Source organism: Sprattus sprattus (assembly GCF_963457725.1).
Source record: "Sprattus sprattus genome assembly, chromosome: 5".
Lineage (NCBI taxonomy): Eukaryota > Metazoa > Chordata > Actinopteri > Clupeiformes > Clupeidae > Sprattus > Sprattus sprattus.
In genome coordinates, this window is record NC_137924.1 from 16,836,824 (window position 1) to 16,856,778 (window position 19,955).

Below are 19,955 nucleotides of genomic sequence, written 5' to 3' on the forward strand. Positions count from 1 at the left end.
CAAACTTTTATTGTGTATTTGCCAGGTGCTCACTCTCTTCTTTTGAACTCTGATTTCATTGCAGTCTTGTGTGTGGTTTACTACCTGGTTGCCATGTGCTCCCTTTGTTTACATAGCCATGTGCCTCTGTCGTTTCTCGGGTGTCGGTCTCCACCCCTCACCTGTTTCTGCCCTTGTTTATTAGCCCAGTTACCCCTTGTGTTCCCCCGGCCCCTCGCTGCGTTAACCCAACGTAGTTTCCTCTCGTTGGTGCCTCCCTGTGTATTTAAACCCTTGGTTTTCTTCAGCTATTATTCAGTGATTGTGTTTATATTTAGTTATTAAGTAAAGGTTCTTCTCAGTGTTTAATCTTGTCTAAGTGTCATGCATTTGATGTGCTCTGCATGGTGGTATAAAACCATGGTCCTCTTCATCTGAAACCATCCCTGACTGTCAATCCAATTCTGAGCCATTTTAGATAACTCATTATTGATTTATCAAAGATAATCATACTTAAGTTGGAGCAAACAAGCATACACAAATGCATTTTGTTCACTGTACAGTACACCACTTTGTTTATAATGAAAAGGCAGGATGAAAAAGAGACAAACAAAACAAAACACAGAAGTGACTAAATACAAAAGTCACAATAACGCATTTTAACCTTAAAAAAAAAAACTGAAACTTTTGAGTTTCTACTCTGTATACCTTTGATAAGTTGAAAAAAATGTTCTATGAAACCCACTCTATGTGTCTGCACTATGAAAATGAAACTGTATAGTATTTTCTTTTAGCCGTGAGTGAAAAAGCCATACGAATCTTTAACTTAAAGCAGCAGTATGCAGATAGTGTTTCTTTTTCAGGCATGTTTTGCTGTAAAGTTTTTGTGTTGACTTGTTGATTTTGATCGTATACGGTCATGTGAAGGAGAATTGAACACGATTGTCATACCCACTAGCCACCCAGGCCATTCCCTGTGCAGTTTAGTGATGCAGGTCTGCAGCATGGCAGCAAATGCACCAACAGTGCCATTAATGCTGTTTGCAAGGCAAGTCTTTGGCTTTTAGCTAGTAAGCTACTAGTCTTAGACAAAAACTCCAAACCGTTGCTTTCCAATTTAAAAAGGAGTTTGTTTTTCTACACTTGTGTGTGTCATCTCTCCTTATGTACGGTGAATCATCAGCCTCAACGGCCCTGCATGTTATTGAGGTGTTCAGGTCTGACTGGGCCATGCTTCGATTGCCGTGTGGATGTAGGCACCGCTGCAGCTGAAGCCAGGGTGAGCCTGTGGCAGCGCAGGGGAGCCCCCCTCCTCTCCGTGCATGTCCCCGTAATCCTCCTCAGTCATCATCTTCACCGTTTGCTCCGCCTCAACCTCTTTTTCTTCTTCCCTTTCCTCCTCTTCCTCTTCATTCTTTACTTCTCTGTTTATCTTGTCGTCGACCTCCTCCACCTCGATGGCCACACAGTCCCCTTTTAAGGAAGCCTGCCTGTCCCACCACTACAGCGGGATAAAGAAGGCAGAGAGACAAATAGAAAAGCTGAGTGACCGCTTAAGATCTGAGTGATGTTGGATCTTGATATTGATATTGGAATTAATATTGATTGATATGATGATTTCCTTACCGCAGAATGACTGACGTTCAACATATTCTGTTGCACATGCTTTGGGTCTGGAATGATTTGGAGAATATTATTCCTGATCCTGAAAAGACAAATTCTACGCATTGTTCCAATGCCTCAAAGCAGAGCACTACCATGGCATAATATTTGAATATCCTATTTTATAGCAATGAGTTATTATACTACTGCCACCCCACACCCCAACAAGAAGATGAAAAAGATACTTGCCATTTTTGTGTTAACAAGCAGAAAAGCAGGATGACTATCACAGAAGTTAAAGTCCATAAAACATGATAGAAGGCTGTACTCTGTGGCATGGGCACCGGGTGACAGGGGACTGGGGAGAACACAAGTCAGAGTGGATTTACCCTTCTGAATGGAAGCACACTGCAGAATCAGCCTTCTTCCTCCTGATCAAAGTTTCTCACAAACACTTTTAGATTTGTCATAAAGTGTCTTACAAACACTTTTAGATTTGTCGTAAAGTGTCTCACAAACACTTTTAGAATAGTCATAAAGTATCTCACAAACACTCTGCAATAATGCTGTGTAAGTATTAAAACTGATCAAAGCATAATCTCAGCTTCAAACGAGATCTCCGTAGAACAAGACAAAGGCAACTTAACCCTGCATGGAAATGAAGGTGTAGGCATTCACCTGGATTTGTTTCATTTTTCCACATCTCACGTGTCCAACCACTCCACTCTTTCCACTGGCACTCACATTTCATTCTCACTCTAAACCCGTAGCTTCTTGGCTTGGCATGGCTTGGAACACATAGAGTGAAGTCTTCTGTTTTTGTTTTAAAGGTATCCTATGTACAGAGGGCAGACACATAAATGCAGCTGAATTAAATCAGTCTTAGGTGCCTTACATTAAAGGTGAAAACAGACTGAAGGTGCATTACATTGAAGGGGAATGTTGGACATATTTGAATCTGTTGTGCTACGGTATGGAAAGTTTTAGCTTCTGTCTTCAGATAACTGAAACCTCAAAATGTAAACTTTACATCCAAAAATGTGTTTTAAGGAAATACTTTAATAAACACGACACTTACTGTCCAGTTTTCATGGCAACCGCCCCTGTGCTGTATGTGGGTGTCGTAGCATTGAGATGTAATTTTTTCATCTGGGTTACTCCACCTCAGAAGTGTACATTGGCCCGTCTCACTGATGTTGAGCTTGATCTTTCCTACATCAATATCTGGAGAAAAATGGAGGTACAGTTGGCCTCTGGAGAGATCCACTTTACAGGACAGGCAAGCACTTAACCAGTCGCACGCGCAAAGGTTTCAGCAGAGAAACTTCTGTGGTGATGGTGACTGAACTGGTTATTGAGAATATGAAGATCGCGACTAAGAGGTTTGCAGCAGCCGCATCTATGTTTTTTATCCACAAACTGATTTCTGAACATAAACACAAGCATTAAAATAATCTTGAATGGAGGGGTTAATGCAAATTGTTCTGATATTTTTTTCGACAAGGCATAGAGAGTGTCAATATAAAAAAAAAAAATCAATGTCTTAATTTTTAGTACACAGTCTTTTGTACAGGGTGGAACTGTTGTTTATTTAGACACGTGTTTTTGGGTGATGATCCATGGTTGGATCCATGGTTAGCTGTGTCCCCCCCGCTATCTGAGAGTTAAAGAGAGTTTCTAGTTGCTAATAGCTTCACAACATTGGTTTACCCAAATATGAAGATATATCTGAAAAGGGAAGCAACAGCCACACAACACCAAAATGCGAAATGCATCAGTGTGCGTTTGAGTTTGGGAACAGACTTGCCGTTATCCTCATAGAAACTAAATGTATGCTTATCCTGCTTGCATTTCCTCAGCTGTGGACTGTTTCTGAGAATCTACAGAGACCCTGTAACACTACTAGCTGCACAACTTTACTTAAAAATAAAGTTATATCTGAAAAAGAAGATAACACAAACACAAAAATGGCCAATTTAAAGTGCATCTGTCAGTGTTTGAGTTGAGACCAAAAAAAAGCCTCGGCATGGTGTTCAGTGTTCTCCTGGAGTGGTCACACTGACTGAATCTGCAGAAGCCAATCTATTCCTGATCACAGTATGTGACAGTTCCACTATTACCAGTGCCTCTGGACTGGTCACTAAGGGCAAAGCCACAGTCTGCCTCTCCCTTGTACCAGAGAGGTTAGTTATGCTATCATCTGCAGACTGTGGGATCAAAACCAGTGGATGAAAGGCTTTTCAAAAGTATGAGGGGACTGACTATAAAATGTTATATACAAAACCTTAAAAAGTGCATCATATTATTGCGTATTATAAATATATAGTTAATATAATGGACCTACAATAAGACCGGTTAACTTATGAATCTGAAAGCATAATGCTAAAATCCTTCAGTTTTGTATTTGCTGAGACTTCAACCAATTTAGAAATACCACACAACAATGGGCCTGATCATATCAAAGCAGCTGATGGTAACATTGGGTTTTTCAATGCAGTTCAACATGGCCTACCATAATACTGCCAAGCATCAAGCAGGTTTTCTGTAACATCCGTGCAGAGTTACTCCAACGAGGCTCAGGATGGCAGTGTGGTTTCCTCTTTCCTGCTCTCTTAACACCTGCCGCTTCACTCTGGTTTTGGATTATCTCACTCTCTCTTTCTCCCCGCTGCCCCCCTCTCTCTCTTTTTCTCTCTCTGATTCAACAAGCTGTGACCCCGCCAAGACGGTGGGTATTTTCTGCAATTTGGAAAACTTTTCAGTAGGTGTGTGAGTCAGTCATGCTGGATGGGGTGGTCTTGGTGGGGTGGGAGCGTATTGGTTTCAATAATGAGAGTCGACACTGTGTTGAGAATAAATAGGCAATGGCATAGCCCTTTTACTAAAGATCTCTTCTCAGCATTAAAGCAGGTTACATACAGCGCATCCAACCTAAGAGACGTTACAAACTAACTGACATAGAATGTTCTTTTAAATCAAACACATCAGTATTCTAACAGACTGATTGCCACACAGAATATATAACTGAAAATACACAGGCTTAATAATAACTCAGGGATTATTCATTCTACTTAAAGTGTCATGTTTTCCAACACTCCTTCTCACTAGCAGGTAGAATGTCCATTTAGACTAATGGTTTAAGTCCAGCCATTTCTCTCAACTTGGTGAACTTTGCCTGTGATAAGCCTTTGGTTAGCATATCAGCAATCATGTCTTCAGTTCTGCAGTACTTCAGTTCCACTGCTCCACTTGCAATTTGCTCTCGAACGAAATGATGCTTGATGTCAATGTGCTTTGCACGTCCATGAAACTGCGGATTCTTGGCCATGCAGATAGCTGACTGGTTGTCTTCAAAGATAACTGTTGCTCCAGCAGGACTGTTTTTCATATCTGACAGCAGTTGTCGCATCCAGACTGCCTCTTGTGCAGCACTGGCTAGTGCCATGTACTCAGACTCTGCTGTAGACAAAGCAACACATGGCTGCTTCTTACTCCTCCAGCTTACTGCTGCGCCACTCATCTTGAACATGTACCCAGACACGGATCTTCTGTCGTCGAGGTCTCCTGCCCAATCTGCATCAGAGTATCCAATGCACTCTTCCTCTCTTTCCTTACAATAGAGCAGACCAAGTGTTTGTGTTCCGTTCAGGTATCTCAAGATACGCTTCACAGCTGTCCAGTGTTGCTTAGTTGGATCAGAACAGAATCTTGCCACATTGCTGACAGCAAATGCAATATCTGGTCATGTTCTGGTCGATAGGTAGAGTAGGCTACCCACCGCACACTGATACAGCGCTTGCTCAACCTTCTCTGAGTCTTCAGATGCTTTGACAAGCTTTGTGCTCACATCAGCTGGGGTAGAGACAGCTTTGGCGGTCTCCATTCCAAACTTCTCCAGAACACTTTTTGTGTAAGACGTCTGGCCCATCCAGATGTTTCCGTTTGGACGCTGAATGATCTTCACTCCAAGGAAGTGTTTGAGCCCTCCCATGTCTTTCATGTCAAAGTATCTTGCAAGCTCCTTCTTAACCTCTGTTATACGGCTGTCACTCCTCCCTCCAAGAATTATGTCGTCCACATAAACAGCAACTAAAAACATCTCTCCATCAGCAGCTGTATATATGCAGGGGTCACTCTTTGTTTGCATGAATCCCATCTTCCTTAATTTCTCATCAAGAACGATGTTCCAGCATCTAGGAGACTGTTTCAGTCCATAAATGCTGCGTTTCAGTTTGCACACAAAGTTTTCCTTTCCTTTCACGACAAACCCTTCTGGCTGTTTCATGAAGACTTCTTCTTTAAGTTCTCCATTCAAGAAGGCCGTCTTTACATCCATTTGATGTAACTTCAGTCCATGTTGTGCTGCAAGTGCAACAACAGTGCGGACAGACTCAAATCTGACGACTGGACTGAATGTCTCATCATAGTCAAATCCAAATCTCTGAGAAAAACCTTGAGCCACCAGGCGAGCTTTGTGTCTTTCAACTGTCCCGTCGGCATCAACTTTGACCTTGAAGACCCACTTGCTTCCCACGGCTTTCTTGCTCTCAGGTAATTCTACTAGATCCCACACTTCATTCACATACAGAGACTGCATCTCCTTCTGCATTGCGTCTTTCCATTTTGACTTCTCAGGACTGGTCAGTGCATCACGCACGGTTTCAGGTTCATGCAGGTTACTGTTGGCAACAGTCACCCACTCTCCATAACAATCAGGTGGTCTTGTGGTTCTTCCTGATCTTCGGATCTCAGGCTCTGCTGTTTCAGTGACGACTTCACTGTCAAATTCTACCAGATTGTTCTCAATGTTCTCAATGTTCTGATTTCCTGAGTCTGACTTCTCAGCGCCACAGACAGCTTCATTGAACATCACATCTCTACTGTAGAACACTTTGCTTTGTTTTGTGTCATACAGTCTGTATCCTTTTGTTTCGGTTCCATATCCCAGCATAACACACTTTCTTGCCTTTGGGTCTAGCTTCTTTCTTTCATCCTTTGGTATGTGGGCAAAGGCATCACATCCAAACACACGCAGATGGTCCACTTTGGGTTTCTCTCCTGTCCAGGCTTCAAACGGTGTCATGCCAGCTACAGCTTTTGTTGGACTCCGATTTCTCAGGTAGACTGCTGTTGAGAGAGCTTCAGCCCAAAATCTCTGAGGCAGCTTTGCATCAGCGAGCATTGACCTCACTGTCTCAATCAGGGTTCTGTTCATCCTCTCTGCAACTCCATTCTGTTCGGGTGTCTTCGGAACAGTCAGTTCATGTCGCACTCCTGCTGTCTTCAGAAAGTCTTTGAACTCTGTTGAGGTGTATTCTCCTCCATTATCTGTGCGTAGAACTTTTAGTTTCCTTCCAGTAATTGTTTCCACTTCTGCTTTCCATTGAACAAACTTGTTGAAGACTTCATCTTTGCGTTTCAGGACATACATCCACACATAGTGAGTTTTGTCATCAATGAACGTGAGAAAATATTCTGCTCCACTCAGTGACTTCTCATTAATTTTTCCACATACATCACTGTGCACTAGACCAAGTGGTTCTTTGGCTCGTGTTCTGCCATCAGTTGGAAATTTACTACGATGATGTTTGCCTTCAGCACACGACTCACAGAATTCTGTGTCTTTAAGCACATCATAGTTTAATCCTTCCACTAACTGCTCTTTGGCTAGCATCTTTAGATTCTGCACTCCGAGGTGCCCGAAGCGACGATGCCAGACAGTTTCTTTCGTCTCCTTGTGCACGCTCTCAGTGGCAGCTGAATTTGCTTTCTCATGTTCTTTGCAACAAATGTAGTACAGACTCTCCACCTTTTTGCAACTGCAATCTGCTTTCCATTGTCTTCCATCAAACTACACTCATCTTCCTTGAACTTCACAATCTTCCCTGACTGTGTTGCCATGGATACACTCAACAAGTTGTATGATAAGCGTGGAACATACATGACATTGTTCAGCTTACACATTCGAGTTGTGTCAGCGAGAATCATCTCCAGCATTACAACACCTTGTCCTGTTGCTTGTACTGAGTATCCATCACCCAGTGTCACTTCTTGTGTTGACTGTAAGCTTCTAAATTCAACAAACATCTTCCTGTCATTGCACATGTGACAAGTAGCTCCAGAGTCCACTATCCAGCTCTTCAGTCTTTCACCAGACTTCACAGATAATGCTTGACTCACTACTAACCCAACACTTTCACTGTTTGAACTGTGATTTGTTTTTCTTTTCACTTCAGCTTTGTTCATTTTTTGCTTTGAGCCTTTTTGAACATGCCTGTCTCCATTTTGTTCATTTCTGACCAGATCTCTGCAATTTCGTTTAATGTGTCCAAACTTTCCACAATGATGACATTTCGGACCTGTCCCTTTAAATCTCTGCTTACTGGTCATGGCTTTGACATCACTGCTTGTATCAGCATCACGCTGCTTCATTTTGCGCTCTTCATGCAGCAATCGTTCTGTCACTACTTCCATTTTTGGAACATCAACACTTGCTTCTAATGCAGTAACTATCATATTAAATGACTCTGGCAGACTTGCTAGCAGATGAACTACGCGATCGTCGTCATCTATCGGATCTCCGATGATTGACAGCGCGTCAAATGTTTCTAACATAGTCTTAATATGATCTTGAACACACTCACCATCATTCAGACGAAGTGCATGAAGTTTGCGCCTTAGTGCCAGTCTGTTTGCCCATGTTCTTGCTTGAAACTGATTGGCCAGCTTTTGCCAAACAGCAGAGGGATCCGTAGGGTCTCCTATTAGGTAAAGCAAGGACGGTTCGATCGATAGCACAATTGTAGATAAAGCGCGATTCTTCCGTAACACATACTTCTCAAAATCCTCCGGCTTTGAGCGGCTAGGACTGCCCGTGGTGCCGTCAACAATTCCCCACAAGCCATCTCTCATTAACGCCATCCGACATTGCACTCTCCAGGTTGGATAGTTAGAGCCATTCAGTGGAACAATCGCAATCTTCAATTCCGACATCTTTCCTCTTCAAAGTTTTCCGAAAACTATCTCACGGCTCTATTCAGCTTAGTCTGGGCCCATAACCTATTGGTTTCAATAATGAGAGTCGACACTGTGTTGAGAATAAATAGGCAATGGCATAGCCCTTTTACTAAAGATCTCTTCTCAGCATTAAAGCAGGTTACATACAGCGCATCCAACCTAAGAGACGTTACAAACTAACTGACATAGAATGTTCTTTTAAATCAAACACATCAGTATTCTAACAGACTGATTGCCACACAGAATATATAACTGAAAATACACAGGCTTAATAATAACTCAGGGATTATTCATTCTACTTAAAGTGTCATGTTTTCCAACAGAGCGTTAATATGATAATCTGTTCTATGTACATAATCATTCAGTGTGTACAGACACAATACTATACACAGCTATTCAACACAGCCAACACATTAATTCAGTTTTGAGAAGAAAAGAAAACCTGAGGCCAAACTAGGACAACGGTTGTCACTGGATAGGATCCCAGTTTGGTGTGAGGAAGGTGCCTGGACTGGACCTGTCTGGGAAGCCTCAAAACACGGAATAATACACAAAAATTGGAGGCAAATATCCTGCTTAACCTGTCTCATCCTGTAAAGAAAGCCAAATAATGTATTTGTTTACATTTCTCATGTACTGCTACTGGTGTTCAGTTAGTTGAATTCAGACACTAATCTAATGTATTTATGAATTTAGACACTGATCTAATGTATTTATGAATTTTGTCATCACCTTTCAAAGTCCTTATTAAATATCCCCTGACCGGATGTTTACTGATAAGACCCTAATCCCACCTACCTGAGGTTTCATGTCCATTGCTCTTTATATTAACCTTCTGGACTAAATGTACATGGGCATCTTATGTAATGTCCATGTTAAGAAGAAGTCATGCAAACATTATTATCTTTATTATTATCATTACTATTATTATTGTTTTTTATTATTATTATAATTTTTAGTCGTAGTAGTTTTATATGTTTACGTTTTTGTTTGTCTGTCTGTCTGTCTGTTTGTCAGCAGGATAGCGCAAATACTACCAGGGCTGATTTTCATGAAACTTGGTGGTGGGTTGTAGCATAGGCCAAGGATGAACCCATCAAATTGAATGAAGCCGACGGGACAGATCAATTCATTATTTTTCGCTTTCGTGTGAGCGCTCTTTGAGTTATTACTGTTGTTGTTGTACAAATATAACTCGAAATGAATAATGATAAATTATGATTACTATGGAACTTATTTTAGTGTTTAGTTTGTTTTAATGTCTATTTTGTTCCCGCTAATGTAACACAATGTTTTTAAACCCTGTCTGTCTGTCTCTGTCAGAATATCTGTGTGTAAATGTGGACTTCTTACCTTGACAGCCAGCCCAGGCAGTGAGCCGGAGCAGCTGGAGTTGGAGCAGGAGGAGCAGGAGGAGGGAGCTGGTCTGGCCCATCTTGGCACCCTTGAGCAGAGACGGAGACAAACAGAGGCTTCCTTCCATGCAGGTAGGCGCCGAGGCACTGAGAGAGGAGCTGAGGTCTGCGGAGGACACCTTCACCACCTAGAGCCTTTCACTTCCTCTCTGAACGAAACACTTTCAGACTCAGGTTTTGGGGAGTGGGATGAAACACCTTTTATACGGTACCACGAACTATTGAAGTGAATGAGACTGGCACACTGACTAAAGTTTTTAAATATTTAAAATGTATTTTAAGTTTTATTTATTTTAAGTTTGACTGTAGTGGAGGTGTCATGCATAGACGTGTGTGCCATTGTCTGTGTTGTTATATTTTCTTCTACTCTTTTTGACAGAGTAGCCTGTTTGCCTTGCAAAGAAACTTCTGATTAAATATTTGACCGTTTGATGCCATTGTCTTTGCTAAGATAAGATGTGAAGAGTTGATCTTTACTGTTGCATTTACTGGTTTTGATGCACCTGTATAAACCCCAGTCATCTTCATATCAACATGAACTTAATAGACTAATACAAAAATATAATAGTATATAATATAATCAAAGAAATATAATAATAATAGTAATATAATAATAGGACTCTCCAGCTCTGGTAGGTGGAAAATATACCTTGTGGGGTAAAAACAATTACTCCCCTTCCCATTACTCATGCTGAAACCTCCCCCAGAGTTAATAAATTAGACACAGGAGCACATAGACACACACACACACACACACACACACACACACACACACACACACACACACACACACACACACACACACACACACAGCTGTATCAGGACCGGCCATCAGTGATTTCTCTGAATGTCAGATGAGACACGGTACTCAGAACTAACCACAAGCATCCAGAGGGGGGAACTCAAGAGTGAGCTGAAGACGTGAGAGGGCTTTGTGTGGGTGGTGTTGACAAAGTACAGGGGATTTATCAACAGGGTTGGTCCTTAAAGTTTATAGCTACTCCCTCTTTGCAATGGATTTGCATCCAATGTAGTATAGCTTACTTTTCTGGATCAACATGTTGACAGTCCCTTTACCCTTTCAAGTAGGACAAATGGCCTATAAAGAATGGCATTGTAACGGATTATGTACAAAGGATACAGAGTTTACATTTTTCTAAACACTAGACACTGAGAAACATGAATTGCAATCATCTTTCTCTCTTATTAGCATGGGATGGATATGCACACAGACACACACACATGGAGGGGGGAGGGAGAGAGAGAGAGAGAGAGAGAGAGAGAGAGAGAGAGAGAGAGAAATACAGTTATAATTGTATGATGCCATTTTCAGAGATCACGCTTAGTTTGCATCAGCAAAGAGCGAGCATGTCGGTGCCCACTTATAGCTCAGAGCAGAGGCAGGCGATCTGGGGGGAGAGGTCAAGAAGAATGGTAGAGACATGGAAGGCAGCGTCGAGGAGGTGGAAGAGAAGCCTTTGAATGCTGTTAAAAATCCTGTCTCCACCAGAGCGAGAGAGGAAGAGGAAGAGAGATAGAGAGAGAGGTGAGAGAGTGAGAGAAGGAGAGGGAGACAGTGAAGGAGAGATAGACAGTGAAGGAGCGGGAGACAGTGAAGGAGAGAGAGACAGTGAAGGAGAGGGAGACAGTGAAGGAGAGAGAGACAGTGAAGGAGAGAGAGGGGAGAGAAGGAGAGGGAGACAGTGAAGGAGAGAGAGACAGTGAAGGAGAGAGAGACAGTGAAGGAGAGAGAGACAGTGAAGGAGAGAGAGAGAGCGCTCCGTCCTCAGGGAGGAGCCTTGGAGTCTGTGGAGAAGTGAAGGTAAGACGAGGCCTGTCAGGAACAAAGACGGAAATTCCGATGATGTGTTTAGCTAAAAGGGCGAGAGAAAAGTGAATCAAAGCCGGCGCAGGATCAAAGAAACGCAACAATAAAGTCAACGCCGTTGCCATGGGACCAGCAGGAGATGCATATCATTTATAAGTTGCACCTCGGCTCCTCTCTGATGTTGGAGAATTGATTGCTATTGTTCCGCGTGCAGACGTGTGCCCAGGGCTGCGGGGTTAAGACGGAGAGGGAAGGTTTAACTTGACCTTCGAATGTTGGGTGACTTAGTGATGTGTGTCAGAAGGGCCCATTATGAAGTGGCATGTAGTCTGAAAACAGTTGACACACCACGATTGCACAGATTATAAAGGGGCACCTCAAAGGGTTTGTTATGAACATGACCCCCTCATTGTGTTTACGTGTTTGTTTGTGTGCATGAACTTACAAGCGGGTGAAAGGAAAAAAAGACAGGAAACAGAACAAAAGCATTAAAGATCATCTTTGTAGATTAATCAGGTAGAGAGAACACACCACATTAGGTCGCATTAGTGCTGACCTAATTACAGAGACCAAGGAAGTCTTTTAACACCTTAGAGCTGAATAGCAGCCGGTTTGACCACAAAGCCAGGCCTACCTGAGCAGGAAACACAGTGAATTATCATTGCCTGCCATCACAAAGAAACAAGACACTGAGCACGGCTTCACTCTGGCTTTTTTGTCTCATGGGAACATTTTTTCTTTCTGCTGGAGCCCACAAACTAACTGCAAGGTTTGATTTTTTATTTGGTGGCTAGGCTCTTCATCGTGGCCTAGGCTCCTACAGATGTCAACATTGGGCGTTTAAAACAAGTTGAGATCAAAGAAGCTGAGGCATTAGGATACCTGTTAAACCTCATTGTGTAACTGTCCAGAGAGTCCATCTGGATGAGGGTCTGCAGAACTTGTTTGTAATCAGTGAGGAGCATATAATAAAACATCTTAGACCAGGTGTGTAAAGGCACAATATCTGTGACTTCAAAGGTAAGAGACATGACGGATTGCAGGAGATGTGCAGCAGATATTTTTCTATTAAACTTCTTCAAGATTAGAAACGTTTTTGTTACTAAAGTTTTGGGACTGATGGAATAAGATTAGAGTTCAACTCAACTGTCAACTCATCACTCAACTCACACATTCCAATTTTCAAACACACACATTTTTTTTCAAAAAGTGAAAAACCCCCCAAAATAAATATTTGTTTACCATTTTGAGTGAAGACTAGATATCAAACAAGAAATGGCATCTACTTTACCCTCAACAGACAGTATTTCCCAATCAAGCCTTAAAAATCAAGCCTTAAACTTTGAAGACAACTAACATGAAAACAGATTGTTCCAAAATAAACCAAACGGGAGATTGACGGCACGCAGACGGACACGCCACATTCACAGCTTATTGTCTGATGAGAAGTACATGTGAGGCAATGACAAAACGTCTCTAGTCGGTGTAATTACTCCTCGAAGACGTCCCAAAATAACAGTAAAGGACAATCCATGGGCTATCTAAAGGAAGATCTATTTCAGCTTAAGGCCTGGAAAGACCACAGCTCTGTGACTCGCTCAAGGAGCGTCTGCATAGGGGAAAGATCTGTCCTACCACAGAAATCACACCTCAATTTGTAGGGTTTCACATGGTAATGTCTTTAGCAGATAGTTTTATGACACTTTAACATGAAGATAATCATTTTGTTTCGGGACCCAATCATGTAGAACTCCAGTTATTAGAGCAGTTCTTTAAGTAGAGTGCATAAACAAAACACACATTGGTGAAGTAACACATTAATCACTGAATCTGTCAATATTATTGTAAATTGATTGTTTTTGCTGTATATTACTATATTTGTTGCCAGTCTAGCTTGTATTATAATAATAATGATTATTATTATCATATTTATTTGTGTTGTTCTTGTGTTAAATCACCTAGTAAGTGCAGTGTATCATGTTCATGTTCCCTCAGTGTGATGAACGCTTTCTCTTTCATTTTCAAGTCATTAGCACCATCATGTGGTTAAAAAGATTCATGTCTTCATGCATTCAAAACATTCCTTTTCTCTCCTTAGTGCAGATACATTCTGCAAGGTACATTATTCACTCTACCTACTTTCATCAGCTCCATTTTATATAAATGATGTCTGACAAATATTCAGATAATATTAAGCATAATTTCAACAGGATTTTCCCCCTTAAAGATAGTGTCAGTATCTGTATGTACAGTAACAAGCCTGTTTTAACATCACAGAAATGTTGCTGAGTATTTGGATGTTTTGAAATATGAAAGTGATTTCTGATGTGTATTTGAGCATGAATCTTCCCTTTTGGTTATATATAGCCTAAACGTGGACTTTGTTCTTCTGTGTTCCATCCTAATTGATGCATTCCTGCTTAACATCTGGTACAGATGTGTCAAAATAAAACAATGTATGGGCTTGTCATATCATGTACCCTGTAATATACGGTAGGGAAAAAAAGAAGTTTTGGACACTCAGTGATGCCTTTATCTTGCTTCAAACCTCAGCTATGATTCATGCCACAGTATCAACACATGGAAGTGGTCATTGGTTTCCTGCCTAGAGCAGCAAATGGGTTTAAATCAGTCATTTTAATATCAAAGTACTTAACACTACTATTATAATTACTTACAGGTGGGGATTTAAAAATGCCTGTCAAAGCTGCATTTGAAGAAAAAGTACTTTCTATCTAACTGGCATGTACAGTACACTGGGAGTCTTTGAGAAGGGGATCACGTTACAGAAGAATGCTCCATATTATAGTAATTTCAGTAAATTACATTGGCCTTTGATCTCTGTTAACTTGATTGACTTGTCTGGGTTTCATTACAAAGACGTGCAGAGAGGCACTCTGTTGTTACTGGTAAACAAAACACCAGCGTGCACAGCTGTAATGACGCATGTGTGATCACTAGAACCCCTTCGTTCTGGCAAATTCCGTGTTTGACTCATCCATAAGTTTCGTTCTTGGGTCAAACTCAACTCATATACGCCCCTAAAGGTTTACCGCCATGAGAGGATTGAGTGGATTTATACATACCATGCCCCTGTGATATATGACTATATAAGCCCACGCCATTCATGGTTTTCTGGGTATATATAGGATCCAGAGGACTGACTACCCACATAGAAATAAGTACATGTGTGAGGGAGGATATTATTTTCTACTGTCAGATGTGTAGCATATGTAAGGTTTTTACAATCACAGTTTGCCAAGTAGGCCCACATACAAAAGTTATCGGAGTCAGACAACATGGGAAGGAAAACGAGTAGCTGTTGAAGAATGACTTCTGAATTATCTGCCTGATGAGATATTTGCTTTATTAAATAAATGCACACGGTCTTGATGTTTTGCCATAACACACACTATTTCACGAGCAGACTCACAAAGCTGAAATTACCCTTCCATGCAAAATGTGAATTACCATGACAAGCAGTCTAAAAATGTCCCCGGTTTGACTTGTGCGTTCTCCTCTCTGAGACTTGAGTCCACCTAATAAAAATCAGCTCGACGCCACCAAAGAGCCAGATTGACAAGAAAATAAGCGAGAAAACATGACTCCCCTCATTACGGCGAGAGGGAAAACACTTCAGAGCAGATCCACCCCACAAAAAATACTGGAAATATGGTGCTCATGTCACTAAGAATCTCCACACTAGTGCCGTTACCATGACTGCACATGAGTGCGTCCCCTGTTTAAGTCTATTTGCAATGCTGGTCTGGACAGACGTCAAGTTTTTGGGGGGCAGATGTTGGGCGAAGGGGGGTCTGTTGTGAATTAAAGAGTCATATTCAATACTTTTGTAAGCCTGCCTGACAGGCAGAACGCGCTCCCTAGCCAAACGCTCTTCACGTCACACTTTCTTCCAGATATATTTGCGATTGACTTAATGAGAATTTCCATCCCTTCTGTGACCACCGCATTCGCTTCTTGTCTAAGGGGTGATACTTTGTGCTCCTGTTATTGGAGCCCTTGTGAAAGAATAACTGCAGGAAAAACAGCCTGAGAACTATTAGTTTAAGATGGACGCTTTGTGCGCTCATGCGCCTCCACCTAGTGGACAAAAAGTGATACAACAGGAAGGAGGCATCTCAACGTAGGCCTACAGTTCTTCAGATCTGTGCCAGGAGCAGGTCACTAAGAGACATTCAAAATATGGTTTGACAGGAAAAACAAACAGTATAATGGTCAACTTAGGCAAACTTTTGGGATGCTTGGTGAAAAAGTAGCAAAAGTGTCAAAAATGTAAACCTGACTGACAGGATCAGATGTTTCAGACGATTTACGATTTTTCTAGTACTACAAATGTTTTTCAAAGACTCCTTGGTTCTACGCACCTCCAACTGAGAGCTACAATATGATTGTGACATGACAGTTAAAGAACCAACATGTCACGAGAAATAACAGGACAGAGACAATCTTTCACAACATTTTTTAATTATTATTTTGTCGGGTCATGTTCAGAAACAAAAATATATGCAATGCCTTTCCATTATCAGTGCAATAAGACAGATTAACAGACTAACAAATATTACAATAAAATGACACTGTGTTTAAAATGGTGAATACACAGGTAAATAACTGGAGGACCAGCTCAAACATCTGTCCTCTAGAACTACATAGAACTTGGACCCCACACATTCTTCATTGGGAGGATGGAGGTTTGGTCAAAGCTTTTAAACTTCCAACTTTTTAGTGGTTACAGCTACTCTACATACCGCTGTTGGTCATAGTGATTATTATTCATTTTCTCCCTCTCCTCCCGTCCTTACCAGGTGGGCTGGGATGGGTTGGAGTAGATTTGGGCGGGTCAGAGGGTCAGGTGAAGCTTAAGTATACTTCTTGATCTCGTCGTAGAGTACCAACACAAATGCGCCGCCCATGCCTCTCAGGACGTTGGACAGAGCACCCTTGAAGAAGGCCTTGCCGCCCTCATCGCGGGCGATCTTCTTCCAGCAGTCCATAGTTCCAGTGTACATAATGTCAGCTGTGTGGAGAGAGAACAAAGGCTTGAGCAGGGGCGGGGGGAAATAAAGACAGCCATTGTGAGGGACTTACTCAGAGAGAGGAAGGGTGTGTGTGTGTGTGTGTGTGTGTGTGAGAGTGTATGTGTGTGTGTGTGTGTGTGTGTGTGTGTGTGTGAGTGTGTGTGTTTGTTTTGTCTGTCTGTCTGTCTGTCTGTCTTTTGGGGTTGGCAAGACCAACAGGCCACAGCTTCAAAAGACACTCTCATTATGAAGAGGGCGACCTCAATGAGGATGTTTACAAAATGGACTGGAGTTGTGGATATCAGAGTGAAACACACATCCTTAGCATCTCTACTGAGCTCAATGACTATATGTTGTCTGTTTCTCTGAGTTTGTGTGTGTGTGTGTGTGTGTGAGTGTGTGAGTGTGTGTGTGTGTGTGTGTGTGTGTGTGTGTGTCCAAGTGTGCAAAGTTGGAGTGCAAGTTTTTTGTCAGTGCGTGCACGCATGCAGATTTTTGTGTGTTTGTGTGTGGTGGTTAAATGTGTATGGGTCTGTGTGTGTGAGTGTATGACAGGCAGACAAACAGAGTAAGTGTGTTAGAGAGGTGGGCAGTATAAATATGTGTGCAACAGCTTTACCTCCTTTACGTCCTGACTGCATCATCATACGACGCCTGACTGTGTCGAAGGGATAGGAGGTAAGACCAGCGACCGCAGTGACAGACTGGGCAATCATCCAACTTGTCAACATGCTGGCGTTCTTCGGGTCTGGAAGCATTCCTGAACACACAAAAAGGAACAGTTTCACTGAACAAGGAAAAACTGAGATAAACTTAAATTAGGGCAATATTTAGCTAGATGCCAAATTTGTAAGTATTAACTTTAAAAAAAAAAATGAATAAAAAAAGAACCTGATGACTATTAGAGACAGAAAGCTTTAGATGCACAACCAAAGGGATAATACATCTGGACACTCAATGAATTGGTTTCACATGTTATTGAGTCCTCATTCCCTGATGCCCATTAACTGATTTATTTTGAGGTTTAAGTTTGCTTAACAGATTATTGTTGCACTACGTCTGTCTATTTAGGGGCGGAAAAATGTTATTTCAAGCAGGCCCTTCACCATGGAGAGCAAAAAGTTCACTTTGTTTCAAAACCGATTGTGATTCTAACCACATTTTTATTTTGTATTTCTTAAAGAAAGCAAAACAGAAATACGCCAAAAAAACTATGCCACTGGGAACTGTTTCTTTTATCACAATATGTCAGAGGTACCACTAACTAAGTGTATTGCTTGTTTGTTTAGTCACTTTTGCTCGACAATAGAGTTGTAGAAGTCTTTTTCTACAATGTATTAGGTCCTTATTGGTGAAGGCCATTTCCTGTGTACATTTGAGATACAATGAAGACAATCTCTTGGGAGATACTCAATGTCCTATTTTACCTTTCGCTGTGTCATAGACGCCAAAGTAGGCCGCCCTGTAGATAATGATGCCCTGCACGGACACGCCGAATCCCTGGTACAGACCCTTTATGCCGTCTGACTTAGAGATCTTTACCAAGCAGTCACCCAAGCCTTTGAACTCCCTGGTGGCTCCGGCCTTGCCCACGTCGGCAGCCAAGCGTGTACGGGCAAAGTCAAGCGGGTAGACGAAGCAGAGGGAGGTCGCTCCGGCAGCTCCTCCGGACGCCAGGTTACCGGCGAAGTACCGCCAGAATTGTGTGTGTTTGTCTACGCCACCAAGGAAAACCATCTTGTACTTATCCTTGAAGGCGAAGTTGAGGGCCTGAGTAGGAAAGTAGCGTATGACATTGGCCATATTACCGCGCCAGAAAGATGCAAAGCCTTGCTCTTTGGGGATACGCACGATACAGTCCATAATTCCCTTGTATTGCATGTCAGCGGTGATTTGCTTGCTGGCATGTTGAACCTGCGAGAGAAGACAGCTGAGGTTAAAAATGCAAGGGCAAGAAGACCAACTGAGTCAACTCTGAAATGCACGAGTTCCATCTCCCACGGTTTCAGTAGGCCTAGGACTGGCGTATACTAATGTCAGACATTAACCTTAAATGTCCAGATACTTTTGCTTTTCACATTCTATCAACGGTAGGCCCTACTTGAACAAATGTGCGAAAACTGGCATCCACCACGACGTGTCCTCTAATTCTAACCTTGGGTCAAAAAAAAGTCAACGTCCGACGACCGTAGGCTATAGGAGACTTTTTGCCACGAATTGCATTGCAGATGATGACCGCAGAAAAGCAAGGTTGCAGATGTGCAAGCTAGATTAACATTAGCAGTCGCAGTTCATCTAGTGAATCACGCATTCGTTGTTGTTCAATCTACCAATTTAAAGTGATTGCAATTTTGTGTTTTGTCATACAAGCTATCGTGGGCTACGATACGTACTTTATCCATAAACCAATACACAACGCATTCTACATCAGGCTCGAGTAACTTAGTAGGCTAGGTATCACGCAGGGTGTGCAGGCAGACAGGCCTTGCAGCCAGCATCAGCAGCACACAGACGATGCTAAAGGGATGCAGGGATGATGCATGCAGAGGACTTCAATATGGTCTCCCAAGGAGAAATTCGGAACTTTAGTTACACCGACACACTCAATTAATCTGCACAAAATGAACCATGGAATAGGTCAAATCAGGTGATATTTAAATACATATGGCTAACAGAGTCATTAGACGTCAAAAATAAAACATATTGGTGTCGGGCACAGTATGTTCTCACCTGCAACAGCAATTTCACTCTCTCGATTGGTGCAACTGCAGTTTTAGAAACTGCAGCGGCGACTCCGCCGGCCAAAAAGTCCTTGGCAAAAGATATAGCTGCGTCCCCCATGGCGGCAGGTGTTCTACAATATAGTGAGCTTTAAGAATGCAGCAGCGTTGAAACTTAAACCGGCAAAGTGCAGGTGATGGGGCGCTGGGATGCAGATGTTGTTCTGCGCAGACTCAGCTCTCATCCGACAAAATGGGAGAAGTCGTGCTTGCGAAGCATCCCCCGATTATCGCGAGATGCGGAGAGATCAGGGGTTTCGCCCAGCCCATTGGTACATCTTATGATGAAAACTGCGTA

The 19,955-nt window shown here is 42.1% G+C and overlaps 1 protein-coding gene across 1 annotated transcript; it reads right to left on the reverse strand.

Annotated features, from left to right (window-relative positions):
- Window positions 1-16,718: 16,718 nt before the first annotated feature.
- On the reverse strand, window positions 16,719-19,727 carry slc25a6 (solute carrier family 25 member 6; the record flags this gene model as incomplete). Its single annotated transcript, XM_080838822.1, has 4 exons — window positions 19,608-19,727; window positions 18,305-18,791; window positions 17,497-17,637; window positions 16,719-16,876 (listed from the first exon to the last, which is right to left on the reverse strand). Exons 1-4 carry the CDS (start codon window positions 19,716-19,718, stop codon window positions 16,719-16,721), a joined length of 897 nt encoding a protein of 298 aa, XP_080694948.1. The 5' UTR covers window positions 19,719-19,727.
- Between the last annotated feature and the right edge of the window lie 228 nt (window positions 19,728-19,955).